The 16,397-nt window shown below is 35.1% G+C and overlaps 1 protein-coding gene across 3 annotated transcripts in view; it reads left to right on the forward strand.

Moving 5' to 3' along the window:
- Nucleotides 1-15,350, forward strand: part of PTAR1 (protein prenyltransferase alpha subunit repeat containing 1) — a 48,176-nt gene extending 32,826 nt beyond the window's left edge. Inside the window, exons 6-8 of one of the 3 annotated variants that reach the window (XR_003567062.1) lie at nucleotides 5,060-5,370; nucleotides 8,453-11,995; nucleotides 14,934-15,350. Coding sequence is in view for 2 of the 3 variants with exons in the window: in XM_027839161.1 (XP_027694962.1) it covers nucleotides 5,060-5,370; nucleotides 8,453-8,795 (654 nt within the window). In the remaining variant the exon portion in view is untranslated. Of the gene's footprint in view, nucleotides 1-5,059; nucleotides 5,371-6,901; nucleotides 7,025-8,452 lie in introns of those variants that run through there. The other 2 variants (XM_027839161.1, XM_027839162.1) reach the window with 2 other exon arrangements.
- The last annotated feature ends 1,047 nt before the right edge of the window (nucleotides 15,351-16,397 follow it).

Here is a 16,397-nt window from a genome sequence, read left to right on the forward strand (position 1 = left end):
ATAACACCTTAAAAAATAACCTAACCCAAATAGCAAAAGAGGTCCAAAAAGCCACTGAGGAGAAGAATACCTTAAAAAGCAAAATTGGCCAAATGGAAAAAGAAGTCCAAAAGCATACTAAAGAAAATACTTCCTTAAAAATTAGAATGGAGCATTTGGAAGCTAGTGACTTTATGAGAAATCAAGAGACTATAAAACAAATCCAAAAGAATGAAAAAATAGAAGACAATGTGAAATATCTCAGGAAAAACAACTGACCTGGAAAATAGATCCAGGAGACAGAACTTAAAAATTATTGGACTATCTGAAAGCCGTGATCAAAAAAAAGATCCTAGTCATCATCTTTCAAGAAATTATCAAGGAAAACTGCCCTGATATTCTAGAACCAGAGGGCAGAATAGAAATTGAAAGAATCTACTGATGACCTCCTAAAAGAGATCCCCAAAGGAAAACTCCTAGGAATATTGTAGCCAAATTCCAGAGTTCCCAGGTCAAGGAGAAAATATTGCAAGCAGTCAGAAAGAAACAATTCAAGACTGCGTAGGGAGACAGAGAGATCTGCAGACGTTGGGTATGGCGCTTGACCAGAAGTGCACACAGCGTGGAGCATAATAGCTCCCAGAGCACCGAAGCAGAGAGAGATCTCAAGGAATCCCTCAGCTGTGTGCAGGAACGGTTGCCATCTGGCAGCTCTTTTCTCCACTACCCAGTTTTGGGTCACAGAACCATAGTGGAGAGGAGTGGTTATGAGCTTGGGCCCCAGCTGTGTACTGCGAAAGAAACAGTTCCAGAAAATAGCCATGTGGCTCTGATCCTGAGGGCAGAGCAAAAACTCAATTCAAGCCTTTACCCCAGAGTATAAGCCTGTAGTGCAGTAACAAGGACAGGAGTACCAGCCCAAAGAGGAGCCTGCCAGTTCATTTGTTCTGAACCTGTAGAACCTACCAGCAAGCTGTTAGTGACTGAGTCCAGCAGCAGTCTACAGAACCTCCCAAGCAAGGAAAATGCAACAGACCCAAACCTGGGTCAAGAATTTGCAGTTCTCAGACTAGGAGGATAATGAGCAGACCTCGAATTAATACAGTCCAGAAAGCCAGAATAATTCTCCATATTCTTATTTTTAAAAAAACTAAAACTCTTTGTGGGTGCTAATAAATACTGCATCATCTCTCTATACTTTTATATGTTTCCTAAAACCAAAACTAGAAAATAAAAATTCAAAGAGAATGAAATTTTTTTATATATTAGAAATTTTACTTATGTGGTCACTAGTAAAACACTTTTGTGAGCTATATATATGTGTACATATTGAAGTATGCTTACATATTAAAGTAAAAAATTCAGTGTATGCTGTTGCCCTCTTCCAGCTTCTCACTGTGGTATAGAAGTAACTTTCAGTATTCAATAACCATGCTAGTATAGTGTGAGCCCTGACAAGTCCAGCCAAGCTAGAATTTCAAGTATGGACGCAGCGATGTACCGTGCGTCTTTTGTCTGAGGACTGGGCTTCAAGTCCAAAGAGACTTAGAACCAAAAGATTAGCCATTAGGTGATGAATTTTTTTGGACATGACAATTCACTGGTGTGTTAGGGTTGCCATCTGTGTTGGTAGAAGCTGTATTTACACCAGTGGAACACAGATTGCTAAAATAATGAAGTACATGCATTTATACATGGCATTATTGAGGCCAAAGTCATGAGATTTAGTCTCTGTGTAAGGTAGATGATTATACTGAACCTCTGTGTTGCAAATTAGTCGCCACAATCTTCCTTAGTACTATTAAGAAAAAAAAATTCAAAGCACATTTTTACTTCTGACAATGATTAGCAGCAGCATCTTTGTGTAGTATTTTTTTCTCTCAATCTAGAGACTAAAAGAAATTAGGTTAGACCTTGAAATAAATAATTTCAGTAAATGAAAATATAGTATCAGTACCCGGTTCTTTAAGGCTACAAATTTTAAAAGCTCTATGAAATAGCTAGTAAATATATTGTGGTCCTGCAGTTGAGGTTCCGTAGCTCTGAAGATTATTTTAAAATGTCATAAGAATGCATATTTTCTGATATATAAGAGAGCTTTGTAGACATTTAGTGGGTTTCTCTTTTAAATACAACTTTCATCTGTTTTGTTTTGTTTTTCATCATCTGATATTACTGAGAGCAGCATCATTTTTTTCTCTTACTAATTTTTGGGGGGGCTTAGTGGCTTTTTTATTCTTAATATCCCCCCTTTTTTATTTTAAATAATTTATTTGTTTTTAGTTTTCAACGTTCACTTCCATAAGATTTTGAGTTTTAAATTGTCTTCCCCTTCCCCAAGATGGTGTGTAATCTGATATAGGCTCTACTTATACATTCATATTAAGCATATTTTCACATTAGTCATGATGTATAGAAGAATTAGAACTAATGGGAGAAACCCCGAGAAAGAAGAAATAAAACAAAACAACAAAAGAAAAGGAGAGCAAATAGTATACTTCCATCTGCATTCAGACTCCCATGTTTTTCTGGATGTGGATAGCATTTTCCATCATGAGTCTTGCAATTGCTGAGAAGAGTTAAGTCTGTCGAAGTCAGTCATCTCACAATGTGGCTGTTACTGTGTACAATGTTCTCCTGCTTCTGCTCATTTCACTCAGTATCAGTTCATTCCAATCTTCACAGGTTTTTCTGAAGTCTGCCTGCTCATCATTTCTTATAGCACAATAGTATTCTGTTACATTCATATACCACAACTTGTTCAGTCATTCTCCAGCTGATGGGCATCCCCTCAATTTCCAGTTCTTTGCCACCACAAAAAGAGCTGCTATGAATATTTTTGTTCATGTGAGTCCTTTTCCCATTTTTGTGGTCTTTTTGACACCCCCTTTTTTTTTTTTAAGAGAAACATTGTGTGCCTTAGACCCCTACTTTACATTTAATCCTTGCCTTTCTTCAGTTTCTTTCTTTATAAAAGAAAATAATTGATTTTATAGAAGCTTTTTTACTAAGGTCCATACTAGGGGTGGGGAACATGTGGCCTTGAGGCCACATTAGGCCGTCAAGTGCAGCCCTCTGACTGAATCCAAGTCTGATTCGTTCTGCGAAGTTTGGATTCAGTCAAAGGGCCTAGAGGGCCACACCTTGAGGCCACAGGTTCCCCACTGCTGGCTCTATACTCTATACTTTTAAATGATTAAAGATTCTTCTGTAGCACATACCCATGCATTCATGGAAGAATGTGATAGGCATTTCTGTTTTCAGTTTGACAAATCCTATTTTTTAAGTCAATTAAATTGAGATTGTCACAAACCTTTTTATTTGTTTACTAATTGTTTTGGAGGAGAAAATACTTATAAAAATTTCTTTTTTTTTTTCCACTTCATTTAAGCATATTCCAGGAAGGGAGTTAGTTATCTGGGTTTTTCTTGTTGAATAAATTCCTTTCATACAGGAGTTTTCAACCTACATAAAAAGACAAAACCAGAAAAAGCTGCTAGGTTACAGCTGAGCTGTCCTTTGAATTAGTTATTCCACAAATGTACTAATTTTAAAATTGACTTTCTGTAGGAGCAAGCATTCTTTTGCTTACTTTGGTAAGACAAATTAAAGCTTTATTTTTTATTTGTATATTTTTAAATTATTGGAGGTGTTCCCTTTCCCAGCTTGCTCAAGTTCTTATACTGTTGGATCATTTCCTCTTCTGCTGCTTCATTACCAGGTGAAGTTAGAGGATTAATAGGAGATTTATCTCCCCTTGGGACTATACAGTACTTTCATTAATAATGAGTTTTTTGTTTGTTTTTTTAATCAAGGCCACATCAAGGCAGAAAAGAAAACTAAGCTTTTGACTGGTTGGGAAAATTGTTATTACTTATTTTCAAGTTGGTTGGTTACCGGAATGGTATTATTTTCCAAAGAGAATAGCCATCTGTGACATCTGAAACAAGGTCATGTGAATAATAGTTATTCCTCTAAAATGAAGCATTTTTTTAACCTATATCATGTGTTTTCCAGCTAAAACTATGTTCTGAATTCCTATGGTTTTTTACTCTATGTACTAGTCATTTGGCCCTTACTACTGCCTTTATATCATTTGTTAACTGTTCATTTGTGTATATCTTGTCTCTTTGTTACCCACAGAGCTCTTAACTCTGTTCCTTATTGATAGTGTAGCTACTCAATGAATTTTTTATTTATGCCCATACGTAGGTAAGTACTTGAGAAATTGCTAGGTAAACCTAAAGAAACTTTTATTTTGTCGCATCAAAAAATTTTTTGTTTGGTTGGTTTTTTAGGCAATTGGGGTTAAGTGACTTGCCCAGAGTCACATAGCTAGTGTCAAGTGTTTGGTCTGAGGCTGGATTTGAACTCAGGTCCTCCTGACTTCAGGGCCGGTGCTGTATCCTCTGCACCACCTAGCTGCCCCTTTCGCATCAAAATTTTCCCCCATCTTCAATGCAATTGGGAGCCATAGTTCTAAATATTATCTGTACTGTGGTATTATTTGTATATTATTGTGGTATTATATGTGTATTATTTTTAGTCCGCCTCCAATACATACACTTACACATATACATCCTCTCTTAGAATTGTTTTTATTTACCTGAGTGAAATTATGTAAGGCACTTCCTTTTTTGAAAGTGATCATTTTTCTTTTTGTGCATTAAGAAAAGTTGGAGAAAAAAGCTTAATGAGTGGTTAAGTTTTTAAGGTCCTTATTTCTAAGATATGTTAAACTTACATTTGATTAACTATAAAAGCTCTGTATTTATGCATTTTGCTGTGTCTTGGTAATTTTAAATTTGTATTTTCTTTGGGTGTGCTATTCTAAGTGGGATTAATTAAGCTCCTGGGAAAGGATATTAATTAAATAGACCTTTTGAATTGTGTTGTTTTGTTGTTTTTTAATGTACTTTCTGTTTACAGTGGAAATTAGTCTTAATGGTGATAGGGTTGCAAAAAAAGAAAATTGGTCACAAATAAATCTGAGGCCTAGTGAAAAAAAGGAAAATGTATGGAAACCCATTCTTACTTGTTTTTCTTTATTCTTTATCCCTTCTACCTTTCACCACTCAAGATTCTTCTTGATGAACTGTCTTCCACCAAACATTGGGCATCCATGCATGTTTCAGATCACAGTGGATTTCACTACCGCCAGTTCTTGTTAAAGTCTTTGATAAGCCAAACTATGACTGACAGTGCTGTATTAGAACAGAGCCCTTTGGTAAGTGAGCATATCCCAGATCTTCCAAAAGATGATAATGAAGAAGACACATCAGCAGAACACCACAGGGTGGTGGATCTTTCCCGTCTTCTAGAGGACGAAGTTGAACTCAGCACAGATCTCATTGATAACTACCCAGGACATGAAACACTCTGGTGTCATAGGTAAGAGAAACCTCTTTCCAAAGCCTGAAGTTTCATGGCTGCTCCTCAGGAGCAGAGGAGTTCACAGAGGGGTGAAGGGGTGAATCCAATAGCAGTCTTGTATTGACACAGAGCTTATGGGCCTGTGGGGTAGGTGTTGTAATTGAGCTTTTGCTTGACTGAGAACTGCCAGACATGTTCCCATAGAGAATTTTAAAGCCCCAGGGGTGGCTGTCAGTACTTTTGTTAGTATTCTTTGCCATTATCTTAAGCCAGCCCCCAAAATGATTTTTTTTAAAGGTTTCTATAATATTTAGTATCAGGTTTTTTTTTTAATATTTTATTTTTCCCCCAGTTAAAAGCAAAAACAATTTTTAACATTCATTGTTTTTTTGTTTTGTTTTTCAGTTTTGAGTTCCAAATTCTGTCCCCTCCCTGGTAAGCAATCTGATATAGGTTATATATGTGCAGTCATGTAAAACACTGCCATATTAATAATTTTGCCCCACAATGATTTTTACCAAAGAGAATCCATGGTTACTTTGTTGTATCAGTTCACTTCATCAAGTATTTAGTAAGGACTTGCTTCATGCTGTGCACTGGGGATACAAGACAAAAATATAGAATCCTTGCCATTAAGGAGCTCATATTTTATGTGACTCCTCAAACCTTTCACGTCCGTAAACTAAGTTACCTTATCTGCTTTTCTTGGCTCTTCTCTTGAAAGTTTTGTTTTTCTTTTTATACTCAAAGCTTTTAGCCTAGTGCCTAGTATATAATAGGCGCTTAATCAATGTTTATTAAATTAATGAATTTTCAGAAGAGGAAGTAACTTGCTGAAAATCCCAGAAGATAATAATAGCTAATATTTATGTAATGTTTAAGGTTTGCAAAGCATTTTTATATATATTATCTCATTTTCCCTCATATTTATCAGATCTGAATTAGTGTTAACTTGATATGAAAGGACATGTTATTCTGAAATATATTATGTGCTGTGGTTGAACTGTATACCCCAAAATTCCACAGCTCATATAGTTTTATCTCACTCTTTTTTAATTGAGACAGTATCTTGTCACTATAAACATCAGTGGTATAATTGCCTTCATAATTGTTTTGTGTGTGTTTTATATTTAATTTTGTCCTCATGTTGATTTCCTCTCGAGAGAATGTAAGCTCTTCTATGGCAGACTTCTGTTTTTGTTTTTTCATCCCTAGCACCTTGTAAAGAGCCTGGCACTTAAGAGATATTTAATAAATACATTTTAGATAGGTGAATGAGTTCCATCTGTAATCAAGAAAGCTGACTCTATGAGAATAATTTCCTCAGGCAGTAAGACAAATTAAAGCTTTATTTTTTATTTGTATATTTTTAAATTATTGGAGGTGTTCCCTTTCCCAGCTTGCTCAAGTTCTTATACTGTTGGATCATTTCCTCTTCTGCTGCTTCATTACCAGGTGAAGTTAGAGGATTAATAGGAGATTTATCTCCCCTTGGGACTATACAGTACTTTCATTAATAATGAGTTTTTTGTTTGTTTTTTTAATCAAGGCCACATCAAGGCAGAAAAGAAAACTAAGCTTTTGACTGGTTGGGAAAATTGTTATTACTGAAAAAAAGTAAATGATACTTTAAATAATAGCAAAAAGAAACCTTCCAAACCATAGACAGCTGATCAGGTAATTTGTCCTTTAAACTCCCTTTCCTGTAAAGTTTATATATAATATGAAGAGGTATGTTAAATAGCAGATTAGATAATGTATTACACTTCCAAGAAAATCCTTTTCCAATGCTTTATCTTGGCATGGAGATATCTGTGGGTTTTTTAAGGTTGTATCAGCAAAGTTCATGCTGTGGCACATTCTGCTTAAATTATGTTAAGGCTTTTGAGGTGTGTTAGAAAGATAAATGAAATAAACTTTAAAGGACTTAGAGTTATGGCAGTAGAAGTTGATGGTTATGGAAGTGCATGTGATATGATCCTAAGAAGTTGTATATATGGCATAATTTTTCAAAGTTCAATTAAATTTGAAATACTCTTGGAATATTTTGTTACTAACAGAGAAGTCCATCATTTTTCTAAAGCAAATAACATTCTGATGTGAACCATCAAACTAATAAGTTTTGGGGTTTATTTTGGAGGCTTGGAAGGACAAGGGAGAATTTTTTTTTAACATAGTTATGTATTTTCTACTGAATGTTACCACACGGGAAGAGATGACAATAAGTGATTTCTAGTATGAACTTTAAAGGATGGGGAAGGGATCACATCTATTTAACTTGCTTTTTCCAGTACCCACCATAGCTTTGTGCATGTGAATGATGTGCTACTGTGATGTGTCATGACATGGAGGCAACTGTAGGATCTTGTCTGTTATGGGAGAAGTGCAAGTTTTAAAGAAAGGTTTGAGTCCAAATCCCTCGTGACAAGCTGTGTGTGTCTGTTATCTTAGTACCAGCCTCATAAAGGGTAGAGAGGTTCATCATCAGACAGTTGCCCTCCAAGTGATGGATTATTTTGGTGACAGCAACTCATGAATTAGTGATTAAGTTCAGGAGAAATGTTCATATTATTTCTGAATTATAAGGCAAACTACAATAATTGTATTAATAAAGTTGTACTTCTACAGGAAGGCCTTGGTAGAAGCCATGACCTAAGCACAAAGGAAAGGTATTCCTCTGATTCCTGAATTCTTGATTTTTGGTCAGGCTGGTTAGATTGATTTTTTTTTTAATACTGCATGGAGCAACAGTTTATCTGAAATCATTCTTTTTTGTATAAATGTGATATTGTGATTTTCATTTGTTAATAAACGTGTCAAGTGTCATAATTAGTTTCATAGTTTTTTAAACCCCTCCTTGAGTACAAAATACTATAACAGTTTAATAAGTAAACTAGGGACTACAAGACTGTAAAGTGTTCCACAGTTCTTAAACAGCTACTCTTCCCCACAAATCTGTTGTAAAGGAATAGGCATATTGATTTGAACTTGGGCCCTGTGTTTGAAAGCACCACCTTGATGCTTTTTTCAATGTTGCCAGACCTAACTTTGACTATATTTTATTTTTTCTTTTCCCTTCCTGGCCTCTTCTTTTACAAAGGCGGCATGTGTTCTACCTTCAGCACCACTTAAACAATAAGCTTCCTCACAGCCAGATGCGACTATCACCCGTGGACAGCAATGGTGGGACTTTACATGACTTAAATCTCAGCCCAGCAGTCACTCATATGACTCAAGCCATGGATGTGGATGGCTTAAATGACTCTAACAAGCAAGGCTATTCCCAAGAAACTAAGCGACTAAAACGGACACCAGCTCAGGACTCCCTTGGCATAGAAATGGAACACAGGTTTATTGAACAAATTTTGTCCACCTGCCGAAATGTAGAGCAAGCCAGGTTTGCTAATGCTTATAGGAAATGGCTGGTTACTTTGAGTCAGTGAAAGAGATGGAAAATTCCTGCAGGGTTTTACTTATAGTGCAATATTACTTTCTTTTCTTTTCTTTTCTTTTCTTTTCTAACTTACACAGTTGCATGTACTGGTTCTACTATTGGCTTCTTACCCTTTATGATCAATTTTAAGGTTTGTAGGAAGACTCTTCAGTCATTTGTTTTGTTAGGAACAGGCAATTCTTTTGTAGGGAAAAAAAAAACCAAAAACATTTTCCTAGTGTATAGTGAGTCTTAAATTTTGAGAAGAAAATTCATATCCTTTGCATTTCTACTTTGGGCAGCTTTGTATTCTGTTCTCATGATGTTTTTTCCTTTTTTTTTTCTTTTTTGGTTGGAAAGTTTCTTTGTTAACTTGCTATTAAAAAAAAACCTTTAGGACATAATACAGTTTCTAATGACTAACTTTAAATAACTTGATCCAGTTTTTTGTTTGGGAAACAAATATGGATAGGTGAAAATAAAAACAAATACTGACTCTAATGTGCTCTAGTTGTAGACTAAACTAATCAAGGTCGGTAGAGTTGGGTAAGCATAAAACTCTCTTCAGAGATACCAATTTATCAAAGGATTATTGATTTTAAACCCTAACTTTTAGAGGTTATGTTACTACAGTAATGGAAAATTATTTTAGTTATACTTCTTATTATTTTTCCTTTAAATTGGCATAGGCTACAAACACCCAACTTAAAACGTTTATAATTAGTACCAAGTTTTGTACCAAGTTAGCGTTTTGTTTTGTTTTGTTTTTTAGTTCTTACTATCTTCCTTCGCAGATTTGTTGGATTGGGGAATCAGATTAATTAAACATCGAAATTTGTTCATAAAAAGTTCACCTGTATTTTATTTTATTGATTTACCAAATCAACAAACCATTATCTTATTTATATTTCTGAAAATTTATGAAGTACACTACAGAATTCTAAAGAGATGAATATTGAAGATTTTTGGGGGGGGAAATAAATGTGGGGGCATCTTAAGAAATAGGTTAAAACATTTTAGCACTGAAATTGTCCAGACTGAGGACTCGGCAATCTACTTTATATCCATTGTATCCGTTGTCAGACTCTTTAGATAATTTTGAAACCAGGGATTCAGTCCCAGGGTTTCACTCTTGCTTTCCTTGAACCCCAAGGGTTGAAAATAATAGAGGGAGTTAATTGCTCAGTGTTTTCTTTAGATAATAATTTCCACCCATACTTAATTTTTTTCTCCCTCCTCATTATCTGTCCCTTCTTGCCATATCCCTGTGTTATTTCTTGTCACTTACCCTTTGTTGTTTGTATATTGTTTTCTTTTCTGTATTTCTTCAGCAAAAAGTACCCCATTTTTATTTCTTGTCTCACAGAAAAAGGGCCAGGAAGGATGTATAAGTATGATCAGTCCTATTAATACCAAATTGGCAGAAGTTGCTGACCAAAATAAGAATACTTTCAAATCCCCAACTCTCGGGGAGGGATGTAAGCAGTAGAAGTAGAGATGCAACCTCACCCTACCTCCTGTGCTTCCAAGTTTTACTTTCTTATTGGGGGGGGCGCTAAGGACTCAGGAGAAAGATAGATTTCTGCTATTTTACTCTTATGAAAACCCGAGATTAACTTGAATTTTTAAGGCAGTATAGGATAGTGGAAAAAGTCGTGGATTTTGAATTCAAAGGTTATGAGTTCAAATTCCACCTCTGTTATTTATTTCCTGGGTAACTTTGGGCAAGTCACTTTACCTCTTGGACCTCAGTTTGTTTGTTTTTTCTCACCTGTAAAATGAGATCATTGGTCTTTTCCAGCTATAAAGCCTATGATCCTATAACTGAAATAGGTTTCTCTCAAGGGGGTACAAAATTTACCCCTTATTTTGGCATCATAGCTCTGTTCAGTGACAGTCAGACAGTGAGCCTTAACAGGGTCCCAGGAAAAATTGGCCAGCCTGACCCTAGTGGACCTAGAGACCTTAAATGTATGACCAACTGCTGCTGGGCTTCTTCCTTGGGGTAAAAGTGACTGTTTTACAGACCTTTCAATCTATATCCTTATCCTTGTGAATATAGTCCTATGCCCTGATATACAGAGCCCTTTTTAGCAGAAGTTCCTGAATCTAATACCTCAGGGTCTGGAACCTCTATGGTAAGTCATTAGCTTGGGATTCTTTCTTAGTGGTTACATAGTAATGGAGAAGTTATAACAGGTCCAGTCCATCCTGCTAGTGTACATAGCCAACCATTGCCTCCATACAGTATTAACTTCAGTTTCTTTCCTAAGCTTAATTTTAATAATCCTCAATGATAGACGTCTCACATTTTCATGATTTTTCTATTTGAGAAAAACTATTGGAATATTTTCAGTAGTAAATTGAAACTTTTTGGTCTAGTTTTTCCACTCCTAACAATGTTCTTATGAATTCAGGACCTTCTTATACCTTCTCTAAAACAGCTTCCATTTTAGTGTGGGCAGCCTTCAGGTTTTTCAAGGCTATGTCATGCCCCTAATTGAAATAATTCCGTTCCTAAATCTACATTGGTCTCCTGTCTTATCAAGGTTAGAGCAATAAGTGATCATTGACAGTTGGAGAGGAGGAACTGCTTGGCATCAGAAATTTCTGTGCTAGTTTTTTTCTGAAATTAGCGTGTGTTATGATTATTTAACAACAAAAAGTTTGGATATGTATGAATCCAAGGAGTTTCCCTACCAAAAAAAACCAAAAACCCAATTTTAGTTGTATAATGACATTGATTCTTAATAATTCTGGTAGTGTGGTACGAATAACTCTGATAGGAGACAGTATTAGAGAAGCAGGAATAAATAACCTTTATAGTAGAAGGTTGTGTGAGTGTTAAAGTCGCTTTTTTTATTCTGGAAAAGTCAAGGAGGAAAAGCTCTGTAAGCAAATTGACTGTTCTCCATATTGAAAGGCCACCCCATCCTCATGGCAAAAATGCAGCCAAGTAACACCCATAATCAGGAATTCAGAGTGATACTATGATAAATGAAATCAAACTACCCTTGTAGTTTACCCTTGTAAATCTTAACTTTTTTTCCCCTCAAGGTTTCCTACTTTTCGAGTGCAGTATTTGTAAACTATACTGTGTGCCTTGCTCATAAAATACTCAAAGAGTATAAGAGATAGTGACTGGCCTTGTGATTTCATTGATCTAGGGAACTACTCAGTGGTTTGAGGAAACACCCTCTACCAATTCAGGTAGGCACCTTTTCTTCAAATTAGAACCTTGGATAGTTGCCTAGAGTGCTGAGAATTTAGGTGACTTGCCAGGGATCACAAGACCAGTATATGACTGAGGCAGGACATGAATCCAGGTCTGACTGGTTTTGAGGTCAGCTGCTATCCACTACTATTTTGCCTCTCAAAGGTGATAATGAAATGATTAATTCCAGCAATATATGTGTATGTGTATATATATGTACATATATCTACATATTCAAAAATAAACTGGAAATACTCATTTAGGTGCTGGTTTAACATCCCATTTGGGAAAGGTGATATGAATACTGGCTGAGAATTCTAAAGCTAGTTCCACTACATTAAGATCTTTCCTTTGACCATTTTAAGGTGTCAGAATCAGACTTTAAGAGAGCAATATTTTTGTACCTGTGGGGTTTACCTGTTTGTTGAGATGTATGTTGGGTATATGTGTGTGTCTGCTTTTTTCTCAGCTTCTAAACAGTGAAATCCACCTTTTGAGATATTTCTCAAACTCACTACTGAGTCATTAGGGAAGCTAACCTAGACTTTGAAAGTCATCTTTTCTCATTCCTGCTTTGCAAATTTAATTTAAGTTCCCATGAGGTTATAATCAGAGAAAGTAAAAATAAAATAACTAATATGGATTGTTACCTTAGTGTTAAAAAAAGGATTTTTGTTCATACTGATCTATTCCAGAATTCATTAACAAAAATGAGACAGCAACTTTTCTACAGTGGCTTTTTTTGTATGTTCCTCAAAGAAGTGCCCAGGTAGCACATTTGGGGTGTTCTTTAAGTTTAGGTCATGTGACACCTTTGGCTTACTTCCAGCTGACCAGAGATACGTATGTACACACACACGCACACACACGTTTATGCATGTATGTGAATGTGTAGGTATTTACATATGTATACATGTAAACATGCTTTTGAATTGTTTTTTGATAAATGCTTTGTGACTCAAGAAAGGTAATTTCTTATTCCATTTTTTCCCCCACTTGATCTGAGTGTCAGCAAGAGGCCAAGTAATGGATGTATAATAGTTATTGTCCCCTGTGCCTCAGTTTCCTCATTGTCTAGAGGAAAGTGGTGAAGTTTTGCCAATAGAAGTATTACATAATCTTTTATATAATTCTTTTCCCCAAAAGATGTTTCAAACCTTCTGTGTTAACATGCTGTCCTTAAATTTAAAAAAAAATCCTAAAAAGCAAATTTTTCGAGATAATTTATATCATTTTTAATAGTTGCACTTTTTTATTTTTCATGTGAGATTCTCAGATGGGTCTACTCTACACCCATTAGCACCTTAAAGTGCCCCATCCCCAAAGTACAATGTATGCTAGAATCCTATTTTATGGAGGAGGGAGTTGAGACATAGGCATCACTGGAAAAATCTAACATCGTTGTAAGTTGTGAAGAAGAAAGGCATGATCACACCCATGGAAAGGTGTAAGTGAAAGGAGCCCTAGATTTCAAGCCTCATATCTTAGTTTTCCTAGTTTACTACATGTGTGACCTTAGGCAAGTCACTTAACTTCTGGGCCTCATTTTCCTTATTTGTTAAAATAAGGGGCTTGGACTAAATGATTGACTCTTAAGTTGCTTCTTTCTCTCTGCAGCCTATCAATTCTGCTTTGTTTTTTAGGATTTAAAACATAGAACTTTTTACATAAAACATACAGTTTTGTTTATTAGAGCGCCTGTATTCTTTGAAGCAGGATTATAGTCATTTAAATCTAATTTTGGAGGCAGAAACCAAAAACAATTTGAAGAATACTGACAGTTACATCAAGTGCCCAAGTAGTCATTCAGATGTAAACTGCTAGACAGTAGTGACTCTTTATTTCGGTAGACTTCTCAGTGAAGGGAATGTCGTTTGTTGTGTTATAGGTTGTGACATGGACAGATAGGATGTTTTGGTTTATATTTTTATTTAGTAATTAAGGTGTCCAAGCACTTTACCAAGAATTGGTATATTAGTTCCTTATAACCAATTTTTTTTTCTTGTTTGAGGTATCCCATTTATTTTTAATGGTTACCATATAGCCTTTTTATAAAGGAGCTGTGGTATTGCCTCCTAAAAGAAAGAACAGACGTTAACTTTAAGTGAATCTTTTGTCTTGGTTTATTCAAAGCCTGAATTCATTCAGAATTTCAGACTTGACACAAAACAACTGAAAAACATGATAACATTATGTAGAAGTGAAAATCTAAAATGTGAATGTATAAAGAGGTGCAAATAATAGAAGAAAAAATAATTTTAAGTAATACTTTGTGACTTCATAACACTTTTCTTACCTAAGATCCCAAAGTGCTTTACAGAGAAATGTTAGAACCGCCATCATACAGTATGTTTTGCAGGCTAGGCAAACAGTAGACACGTTGTGATTCTGGGAGACTAGTCCTTTGAGCCTGCCTCCCATACCACCCTTTGGTACTATTAATTAAGCAGGCTCAGGCTCACTTCCTTCTTAGCACTATCAGAAACCAAACTCTTTCCTCAGAAACATGAATTATAATAATGAGGTAGCATAGTCTGCTCAAGAAATCCTGTGCTTCCAAGAATATTAACTTCAGACAGTTTATGCTTTCCAAATATTAGTATAGTCAGTGATACTAACCCTGACATTTCCTTTATTAATGTGTAATTTATCTCTCAGGGTATAGGATACTTAGTAAATTTAGGGTAAACTTTTTATAGTCAGTGGCAAAAATAAAAAAATAGAGGCATAGTTGCCTAATATATTACTAGCTCTCAACATTTTTAGACTAGATAGTATTTTATATAAATCACTAGCTAATATAGGAGCTGGTTACCTGCTTTGAGACTGCCTTGTTGCGCATCTATGCTGCTCCCCATAGTACATATTGTGAGCATACTTTAATATGTATCTTATAAAAATTATTTATATATTTCCATCTTCTCTATGTTTCAGGGAAGGCAGGAGAGAATGTATCTGTCTTGTCCTTTTGGTTGCTATAGAATTAACAAGTTTGAAAATTTGAGGAGAATGAACACTAGAGGTACACAGATTTTAACAGATGTTTTGCCTCATAAGATGTCTGTCTGCTGGACAATGTTTATGTCCATGCCATCTGTAGTTCAATGTGGAGAGCTAAATTGTTAAAGATTAGGGTTAAAATTGTCTTTAGTTCTGTTATTTGGCACTTCGAGTATGTAAGAATTGGGAGAAATATCATTTTATGCAAGAGAATTTTGATAGAACGTTATTATGGAGAAGCAAATTATCTCTTTGGGGGGAGACTATTGTAAATGAACATTGTGACTCTCCAGCTACATAAACATAACAAATAAAATTTAGATTATTCTGCTCCATAGAATATAAATACAAGATGAAATGAAACTTGGAATTTAGATTTATTTGATGGATTTCAAAAAGTGTTTTGTTTTACATTATCACACCCAAATTTTGGCAAGATCTTTCTTCATGCAGTGTTGCTAAATACAGGCTTTCTGATTAAAAAAGGTCTCCCCTCTATAAGTGAGATGAAAGGTTGACCCAAGCCCACATGTGCCTGAATTAATCAGATAATTGTGTCAACCTTGTACTCTTGCTTTGAGTATCACTCCCCTTCAGGGTAGTGGGGAACCAGGATACTCTGGAGCTTTCCATAACTACCATTAGAGTCAGCCTTAATGTGGGGCATGGCGATCACTTTCTCTAAGTACTATGCAGTATCATGCAGAAATGTTTACTTTTTACATTATATAAGTAATTTATATCAGATAAGATTTTTTCATATCTTGAAAAGGGCAAATGAACATATGAACAATTTTAAATCATTATTATGCATATTCGTATTTATTAAGTATTCAGTTATTTCCCTCAAATCTTGCATTTGGTACAGGTGTGTTCTCATTTAATAAAAAGTTGAGTGCAGGCTAAGTAAAAATGCATTTAATTGATATTCAATAAATACTTACTGGCAGAGTCACTGTGTCAATCAAACTGATAATAAACCTTAAATAATGAAGGTGAATGTTGTCACCCATTCTTTGAATGGAATTTAGTGAAATTGTTTTACGTTTTGACATTTTAAAGTTATATTGAGATGAATTATTTTGACTTCATTGTTTTTTAAAAATGTGTTAATATTTACTTAGAATATGGTCAACCGTTACAAATTGCAAAAACTTGAGTGATATTCCCTAGTGCATAATTATAATTCTTCATTAGATTTATCACTAAATTATTTTGAGAGAACTATTACAGTCTTGGAAGCTAACCAGATTATATTTTGATGTCAGGTATTATTTAGTTTAGGTGCCATTTATTTCCTCCTTAATTGCTGTTGCTTTCCAATATACTTTTCTTAATGGTAATGAGTAAAATGTGAAATTAACATAAATATTTATCTACTTGTGTAGTGGTTTTTAG

Source organism: Vombatus ursinus, unplaced genomic scaffold (genome assembly GCF_900497805.2).
Source record: "Vombatus ursinus unplaced genomic scaffold, bare-nosed wombat genome assembly UNPS02014832.1, whole genome shotgun sequence".
Lineage (NCBI taxonomy): Eukaryota > Metazoa > Chordata > Mammalia > Diprotodontia > Vombatidae > Vombatus > Vombatus ursinus.